The following is a 9,994-nucleotide window of genomic DNA, read 5'->3' as shown; positions in this document are numbered from 1 at the left end:
AGTTTCTAAACTGGAACTATAATTGTGCAAACAAAATGTATAAATAAGATTGAAAGCCGAAACACCTAACATGTATTTGATTTTTATATAGCTGCTGCGGTTGATTTTGGCTAAAAAAATTAACATTTCGGTTGTATCTAAATGCGTACATGCCATTCTGTTACTTTTCTTTGAAGTGAGATGCAAGACAAAAATATTGGTATTCTTTTTATATTACTAAGAAGTTAACAAAATCTAAAAAAAGATCAAACATTACTTTAATGTGCCAACAGAGCCTTTTAAAAAGTCAAACGAGTTCATGAGTCAGTTTTACGTATTACACATTGACAATTTTACGGAATAATCCGTGCCAGAAAATTAAAAACGACTCGGGATCATTGTCTTTACGTCATGCTTATTTGAGTATATTTGGCATTTGAATTAGACAGTGCACACACAGGAAAAAGGGCCCTTTCATTTTAAAACTATTTTGGAAAAGATGAATAGATTTAGTGGAAAAGCGATAAATAGTAAAGGTCAGTAATGAAAAAAGATTAACATATTGCAAAATCATTTATGATTAACTACCGTCAAAATCTTAAACATAATACGCAAAACAATATTTATGGTCCAATTTCACGCATTTTCATGCTACATACTTTCAGAGAATAACGCGATTTCCATGAAATCCATTGCACGCCCCTGTAACTACCTGCATTCTCATCTGGATAATATCGACCATTCAAATGAGAATACCAACAGCTATTAAACCACCAGGCTCCTGTGTACTTCTGTGCACAATTATGGTCTGCTGCATCATTGTCACGATCCTTTGTTGAAAAGGCACGCCCTCTGTGATGATACGCAGATTGACTTGTTTTATACCCAAGAGAGTCACCGGCAGTGCTGCTGGCATCGTATTGGCCAATATTCAGATTGTACTCACCCGGGGATATTTGGAAATCTGAGTACTTTGCCCATGCCTTTTTGTTCTCCCAGTCCTCTAAATCAACTCGTAGCTCCCATGTTCCGTTTGAATCATCAGACGTCAGAGTCACCAAGTTGTCGTTGCCCAACCAGAACTCACCGGACAGATCACCAAAGCCAAACTGGTACTCGGCCCAGTTACGGTAGAAGTCCATGCTGCCATCTTGTCGTCTCTGCAATACGATCCATCCTCCGCCGTCAGTTTCCATGTCACAGTAGACACGAAGACAGCCGAGACCGAATCCCTCTGGGTAGATTGTGTAGATACCGCTTGAACGATGACCGGCATCTAAGAGCATCTTGCAACTTCTGTAGCGATTGAAGGAGCTATCAGTCAGTGAGTAGAGAGGTGTGTCCTCATCTGCATCAAAGTACACACTCCCTTGAGTTGCATTGAAGTACCCGGGACGCTCGCGTCTTGTGGCGGAGTTCAACTCGCACAGTTTACTGCAGTCGTTAAAGTTAAAAGACTTGCAACGTTCATCCATGCTGCATTCCCGTCCGCAGATGACACGAGAACACACATATTTTGTTGCATGCACAAACTCTTTTAGGGCGCGATTTTCAGCGGCATAAAACGTGCTTTTCCCTGTATACGAAGTTTCAAATCCAGAGACAGACAAGGTAGCTCCCTGGCATATGATTGATATTATGTGAAATAGTTTCAAACCAGTATTGATCCGTTTTGCCATTTTTTAAAACAAAACCTTGAAGTCCTCGCTGTGACCGAAGTATTCAACGTCAATCTCAGTTTTTACGTCAACCAGATGGTTGAAATTACGAGGAACAAAACGACTAAGAATTCAAGTGATTCAAGCCACACTACTTTCGGTATCTGTCTGCTTTACACAACTGCTGGATGGCTGTATTAATACAGAGGCCAGGCGATGATGGGATTCGGTAGTTTACAGAAAGGAATGGCTTGAAGTAGACGATGTGTATCTCTCTGATTGGTAATCATATGAATACGTCATTCCACATCAGTGGCTTGTTATTGGTCAGTTTTCCCGCCAGTCGGAAACCGTAGCCTTTGATTGGCAGATGTTTTACCGTAAGCTTATTACCTCATCGATATGTAAGATTTGGATTAACGTACGTTGTGAAGCACGGAAGTCCTGTCTTGTTTAAATAATTGTCGCCATACAAAAGGCAAAACTGTCATAACAAAGGCACTTACAATCGGGAGATTTCGTACGTTCATATCAATTTCACGCTCTTTGATTCCATTCTCAAAATTGAATGAGAAGGTCAGTGATAAAGACGTCCATAATTTAAGCAGGAGTCTTTACAATAAGTACCTTTAGAAATGTAAACACGAACTGCAAAGATATCGATTTAGTTCCAGTAAATCTAATGCGATTGGGATGTATGTATTGTTGTTCTTGAGAGGCAATTTTCTGGTTGCCATGCCTACTCCTTATGCCGAAGCCATCAAGCTTCTTGCTTATTGCTTTCATTTAAGAAGATTGAGAAACCTGAATAAACAGTCTGACATATTCGGACTTAAGTTCACAAAAATCTCTACTCCTTTGAATTTGTGAATGACATTACGATTGCTTGGTTGCAAGATTGGTGAAAATGTCTCAATATTTTATAATAATCGCCATCTCTAATTTCTTAACCTCTCACTGAACGGATGTTGTTCTTCGGAAAGTGCGTGGAAAAAACGTCATTGTTTACATTATAAATTGACCTTTCAAAAATGCTTTGGGAATCTGCATTTCCTTATCAAGATTTTGTGAAACCGATTAACGGTCACCGCTGTCCTTAGATAGGGCGGCGGGGACCAGTGATGGGATATATGGCAGTTGTAGCTCTGTCCTGGGCATTGGCCTCCTCTTGATGGGAATCCGTCGTGTATATGTGTACCATTCAATCGAATGCACGTTAACTCGTACCCATCAGTGTACGAATTTACTATACACGAAACTAGCTATCATTTTCTTACTCCAACACTTTGGGATGGAAATATACAAAACTGTAGTAGGGACATGGTGAACTTCTCTCCCTTAAGGTAATTCGCACCATGTATGAAATATATCAAATATATGTACGACATATGTATTTTAACGCATACGTACAAATATACCTACGACATATATACGACTAGTTGTACGTATTATGTCGTATGACATGCGAGTCATACATACGAGCTACTTAATTCATATATCGTACATACGAGATACAATTAAGTCGAACTCACAAGATATGTTGTATTTTCATCATAATCGACAAACAAGTCGTTCATACGAGTTAAAATTCATATGTTGTACATACAAGATATTTTAATATCTTGTATGTACGACTTAAAAGTCGTACGTATATACGACATACTCGTATGAGACATATGTCGTACCCCGTCGACACATAAGTCGTAAGTACGACATATATGTCGTACCGGCACCTGTCGACATATAGTCATACGTACCGTGCAACATAATTATGTCGTTCCATGTCGACATAAGTCGTACATACGACATATAACTTATAAGTTGTACTAACAAGTTCTCAGGAATAAGTTAGCTGAAGGAGAGATCATTTTTACCATGTCCCTATTGACAGCCTAGTGGAAATACCCCAAACAATTCAGTGGTGGAGATACAATAGTGTGAGCGCTTTTTTTTTTGCCGCTGACCGAGAAAGCGCAGTGCGTTTTACCGCATAGCGCTAGACGGGCCGGTGCCTACAATGAACAGCCCGAACGAGGCCTCCGTGCACGGTGACGTCGTTTTTTTCCGGCGCGCCGTTTGTACGGTTTGCCGTTTTTTAAAGGTCAAATTTTTCATTATTTCCATTTCATTTTTGACCCAAACTATGAATAACTAATTTTTATAAATATTATTCTACTATTATTTCATAGTTTTTTAACATTAATTACCACAGGCCGTCAGGTTTATTAATTTTGGTTGTATTTAATATGCAGTATAATAAATATTCTTTTTATTTGAGCCATTATGCAATAAGAGAAGATTATTTACCATAGCGAGTACTAATTATCATATTGCGCATATTACCGTTGCTTCAAGGCTGTCATCCGCCTCGACTTACTGCATGTACGGCTGTTTACGGTTGTGTTTGTGGGGCGTACGTACATACGTGCAGACAAAGAACATCCAAGGGTCGTTGAGGCTAACGGCAATACAACTAGCTGGCGCGGCGAGCGGTGTACATGACGGAACAAGCTCGTTTGGGGAACAAGGACAGCCTTGGTCAAGGCTAAAGGCATGCAGGATAGCCCCTGATGTCATTGCACACCTCCTCGATCGTTTATATCAATTCGTTATGGCAATATTATTGATGAGTCTATTCCTTTGGCTCTTTTTTTCCAGCAGACATCTTGAGTGTATTTGTATTACGTGTGATTCCGTCATTTTGATACAAGCTTTGGAGTGCGAAGAGGTCAATTTAGTGAATAATGGACCGATCCAGTAAGCCCCTCCCACTGCGCACGTGGCAAATTAACACGTGCTCCTCTCCAATGCCACACTGCATTTTTCTGCCGCGCGCATCATACGCGCGTGCACGCATGTCGGACTTTTGTGCACGCATGTCGGACATAAATCACGGCTGTGATTGGTCAGAATATCATGGGGCGGTGCTTACTGGATCGGTCCATTGTATGCATTTGACAACGAGTTGGCTGCTACTCATACGGACTATTAAAATCGTGTACTAGGTGAAAACTAGACGGGTATTTGAGAAATAGACGGGTATTTGAACCACACATTGATATCAACCTAAACAGTCCACCTTTTAATGGTGTCAATATATTGCTTGTGTTTGAGAGTTAATAATGCGATAAAAATCCCAATCCCTTCAAGGTACACACTGTTACACACAATAATTACACCCTTATTATATACAACATAATTACAACGCATTTGTTTAACATTATCTTGCAAACCGATTTATCTGCGTTCAACAATTTACTGAATACCTTTATCAACTCTTTCTTGTTCTCACTTTGCACGCTTAATGTTTAGCTTCTAAACATGTTTTCAAGCTGATATCAAGGTTGTGTTTAATCGCAAAACACAGTTTTATCAGTGTTTATTCAATTTTAATCATGGTTGTACAATTATCCGTGATCAACTAAAATAAATATTTCGAAATGTAGGTTATACAATACAACGTTAAGCTCCAATTTCACGCATTTTCATGCCACATGCTTTCAGAGAATAACGCTGTTTCCATGCCGACCATTGTACGCCATTGTCGCTACCTGCATTTGCATCTGGGTAATATTGACCATTCAAGTGAGAGAAAAAACACCCATCAAACCACCAGGCTCCAGTGTATTTTTGTGCACAATCCTCATCTGTCGCATCATTGTCACGATCCTTTGTTGTGAAGGCACGTCCTCTGTGATATCCATAGTAAATACTTTGATCCCCAAGAGAGTCCCCGGCAGTGCTGCTGACATCGTATTGGCCAATATTCAGATTGTACTCACCCGGGGATATTTGGAAATCTGAGTACTTTGCCCATGTCGTGTTGTTCTCCCAGTCCTCTAAATCAACTCTAAGCTCCCATGTTTCTTGTGAATCATCAGATGTCAGAGTCACCAAGTTGTCGTTGCCCAACCAGAACTCACCGGACAGATTGCCAAAGCCAGACTGGTATTCGGTCCAGTTACGGTAGAAGTCCACGCTGCCATCTTGTCGCCTCTGAAACACGATCCATCCCCCGCCGTCAGTTTCCATGTCACAGTTGACACGAAGACAATTACCTAATCCCTCTGGGTAGATTGTGTAGACACCGCTTGAGCGATAACCGGCATCAAAGAGCATCTTGCAACTTTTGTAGCGATTCAAGGAGCTATCAGTCAGTGAGTAGAGAGGTGTGTGCTCATCTGCATCAAAGTACACACTCCCTTGAGTTGCATTGAAGTCTTCGGGATGCTCTCGTCTTGTAGCAAGGTTCAGCTCGCACATTTTATTGCAGTCATTAAAGTTAAAAGACTTGCAACGTTCATCCATACTACATTCCCGTCCGCAGATGACACGAGATCGCACAAGTTTGGTTCCATATGCAAAATCTTTTAGTGCGCGATTTTCAGCGGCATAAAGCGTGTTTTTTCCTGTATAAGCAGAAGTTTCAAATCCACTAACGGACATCGTAGCTCCCTGGCATATGATTGATATTATGTGAAATAGTTCTGAACGAAAGATGAGTTTCGCCATCGTTTCTATTAGTTTAAGTCTCACCAGGTAGATAGTAAAATTGCGTGGCACAAGCTTCAGCGATTTTTCATTTCTGATTCATCTATGAAAAACGGTTGTTAAACAAACAAAAAATCAAGCCATACTGCTTTTGGTAGCTGTCTTCTTACACAACTGCTAGATTGCTCTATTAATACAGAGACCAGGCGATGATAGTTTACCGAAAGGAATGGGTTGAGGTAGACGATGTGTATTGCTCTGATTGGTGATCTAAGTTAATACGTCATCCACATGGTCGGCTTGTGATTGTTCAGACTTACCACCAATTACAGACCGTAGCCTTCAATTGGCGGATGTTTAACCGTAAGCTCATCGGTCTGTACGATTTCTATAGACGTACGTTGTGAAGCGCTGAAGTCCAGCTTTTGTTTTGCCAATTAATGGTTGCAATAGAAAATGCAACCCAGTAATATTACAGCCGCCGATTATTAGGAGATTGCGTTTATATCAATTTCACGGTCTTTGATTCCATTCTCAAAACTGAATAAAAAAGTCAGTTACAAAGACGTCCATAATTAAAGCAGGAGTTTTTCAGTAGCCTTAGAAATGAATACACGAACTGTCACGATATCGATTTAGTTCAAGTGAATCTAATGAGATTGGCAGGGAACATTGTTGTCCTGAAGGGGCAATTGCCTGGTTACTATGGCTACTCCTTAAGACCAAAGGCTAATTGCGCTCAAGGATGAACGATTATCAAACCTGAATTGACAGCCTTCAGCCCGCCACACACGAAAGCTATACGTGCTGAGCAAAAAGTCACTCGAAGCCGTTTTCTCCGCATGTAGCTCACAAAATATCCATGTGTGCGGTGATTTCTGCAGTTTCCTGCCTCACGAGGCAGTGAGGCAATTATCTCCCCAGTTTGATTTCGTTCGCCTCGCGAGAGGGAAAAACACAACGTGAGCGGTCGACCACAGCTACGTGCTTAGCTTAATATAATTAACTAGCAATTAGAATCACGTATTCTGTATACACGTGATTTTAAAATAATTGTTTGTGCAAGTCTTATAGAGGCTGCTGGCGTTTGTCCTCGTTTTTAAAATCACGCGACCGACAAACAAGAATATTGTGCTTTCATTGGTTAGTTAGCTTTTTAGCTCAGCACGTAGCTCAGTTTCACCGCACACGTAGAGTTTTTCGCCTTGCGAGGCAAATTAAATAAAACATGGTATATATATATATATTTACCTTACGGCCTCGCGAGGCAGAAAACTCAGTAAAATTTCACCGCACACGGTGAGCTATGTGCTTAGCAAACAACTCGCATGAGTTTTTGCTCTCGTGTGTGACGGACTTAAATATTAAATGGGGTACCGGTAACAAATATTCTGAGTTGATTTGACAAAATCCCAACTCCTTTGCACTTATTAATGACATTAAGATTGCTTGGTTGAAAGAATTGAAAAAAATTCTCAATGTTGCATAATAATCGTAATTATTCAAAACTTAATTAAGGTCTTTTGATTGATAATGTGTTTCGCATGTTTCTTATTGTTACGTTTCGTACTTTTATCAATATTGCGATATATCTAATAAGTCTATATCTACCTGTCCACAGGACGTCAGAGCCGTATGTCGATACTCTTCAGGATGTTTAGTTAGAGCGCCACCAAGCGCTATGATAAGCCTGTGATCATGGGGTTCGCTCGTCCACCGTCCTATCCAATGGCGCTGCGACCTCTCATTTCTTTGGACGGATTTCGTTTGATCGATGGCTCGGTCAACTTTATTTGAGCTTTCACTGGGCCAATTTTGTTCCCCAGTTACACGGGTCATCACTTCCGGTTGCACATAACAAGAGCGCACGGAAGGTATGTTAACATCAAGTAACCTGCTAACAATGCTTTGCGAATCTGCGTTTCCTTCGCAAGATTTTGTGAAATGGATTAGCGGTCACCAGCGTCCTTAGATAGGGCGGTTGGGACCAGCGAAGGGATACACGGTAGTTATAGCTCTTTCCCTGGCATTGCCTCCCCTTGGTGTGAATCAATGTGCACGCGTGTTAAATGTGGAAGGGGCCAAAATGGGTAGGTCTCGATCTATTGTTGAGAGATACTTTCCGTTAATAGGAATTTAGTGGCGGATTCACGTTTTCGAAGATGAACGTTAGATTCATACAATCTGTGGACACATCGTTGGAGACTTGCGGCAACCAATGGGAATCCAGGAAACGTATTCGTCACCCAGGATTGAGGTTTATGTAGAATTTGACGCCCTAAAGACGAGGTTTCGGTCGAAAGGGTAGCCATCCATTTGTGTTTGAAGCATAAGACCTAGTCGCCTTACAGCTGCCAATCACACTGCTGTAGTCACATTTTCGCACACTCAACACTTTAAATCAATCGAGAGAAATCAGTCACGGATTGGTTCTCATCACTCGGTTTATTCAACGTCATTGGTCATTAGAACCATTTTGTTTTGGTATCGCAATATACACGCAAAAAGTAAAATGTGTTTATAAATTAAGATCCAATGAAGATTATTAGGGGTTTTAGTCGTCCTCCTGTATCTCAATGTGTGTTTAATGGTCAATTTAATTTACTTTCAAATAAGCACTCAAAGAGTAACACTCCTAAATCATACATGATGTGGAAAGTTTGCCTTAGTGATAATATTATTATTATAACAAGTGATTACCATTGATTTATTACTTGCATTTCAAATAAATTACACCCACCCCCCCAGAAAACCACGAGTTTATGAAACACTAAAACATGAGTCAGAAACACCTTGCTGACCATGTCAAGTCATGCCAAAAAGAGGAATCATTTTGATTTGTTGAAGAGCATGTTACTTTTCTTTCTTTGACAGGAGAAATAACCAACAACCCAAATCTATTTTACTTGTGCAGTACGCGTATTGGAAATAATGACATCTGACTAATTTACAAGTTGAATTGTATTTGTTTTGGATTTGTGGATTTTCAGATATTTTCTTGCGAGAGTAACTGGTTTAAATTTCTGTTGAATTTTGTATTTTATTTTGCCAAAGAATAACGCTCAATCAAGTTTGTCAGCCGACGACATTGGTGCAAAATTCCATTTGTGAAACATAGATATGAATAATCAATAATGGAATCACGCTAAATTAAATTTGAGTTTGTGTGTTTGATTGTTTGTTTCTATTTTCGGTCATGTGGTTTTATATTTGTATATTTTGCTTTTTACTTTTCTTTTTTCTTTCCATAATAACCGGAGAGAAACAAATCGGTTGGAATAACACAAAGAGTTAAACTTTCCAATAACACTTAACTACAGTTCTAAGTTGACGTCATAATTTTGTGGAACTACCGTGCAATATAATATACATATATAGGTTTTCCCAGTAACTTTAACACTTGTATCATTTCAATTCCATAGAAAAAATAACACCTGGGATTTCATATTTGGTCCAGTGTAATTCGCAAAGTTTGAGTCTTTGATTCGTGCTAGTTTCGTTAAATTCGTCTCATGTGGAGATAAGCGTTGAATTGGAAAAGCAATTTCGTTTTGTATCATTCATTAAAACGCTACAGTAATTTTCAATATGAAATCATTAGGTGTAAATTCGAAATCAGAATTAACAATGGAGCCCAACGAAGTTCTGGAACAAATTTAAAGTATCTTTCCAGGCAATTTGAATTATTCAAGTGTTAAAGCAACTGAAAAACTGTTTTAAAAACACTGACATTTGAAACATTTAACAGGTTTTTTGTTAACTATTTGCGAGAACCTTTTAAATGGTTTTCTTTACAGAGACGCATGTCCTGACTCCATCATGATTTTTTTTTCGTTTGGGTATGCCCATTGTTAATATTCTCAAAT

General features: G+C 39.6%; 2 protein-coding genes across 2 annotated transcripts; both read right to left on the bottom strand.

Moving 5' to 3' along the window:
* Nucleotides 1–602: 602 nt before the first annotated feature.
* On the bottom strand, nt 603–1,658 carry LOC119732320 (microfibril-associated glycoprotein 4-like). The gene has a single exon (XM_038205779.1). The coding sequence runs from the start codon at nt 1,656–1,658 to the stop codon at nt 603–605; it is 1,056 nt and encodes a 351-aa protein (XP_038061707.1).
* A 3,296-nt stretch (nt 1,659–4,954) lies between these two features.
* Nucleotides 4,955–6,083, bottom strand: LOC119732319 (microfibril-associated glycoprotein 4-like). Its single transcript, XM_038205778.1, has one exon. It carries the CDS (start codon nt 6,081–6,083, stop codon nt 5,100–5,102), a length of 984 nt encoding a protein of 327 aa, XP_038061706.1. The 3' UTR covers nt 4,955–5,099.
* Nucleotides 6,084–9,994: the final 3,911 nt, after the last annotated feature.

This window comes from Patiria miniata, unplaced genomic scaffold, assembly GCF_015706575.1.
Source record: "Patiria miniata isolate m_02_andy unplaced genomic scaffold, ASM1570657v1 HiC_scaffold_24, whole genome shotgun sequence".
Taxonomy (NCBI): Eukaryota; Metazoa; Echinodermata; class Asteroidea; order Valvatida; family Asterinidae; genus Patiria; species Patiria miniata.
Note: the sequence above shows the minus strand (reverse complement) of the source record. Positions and strands in the feature narration are given on the sequence as shown.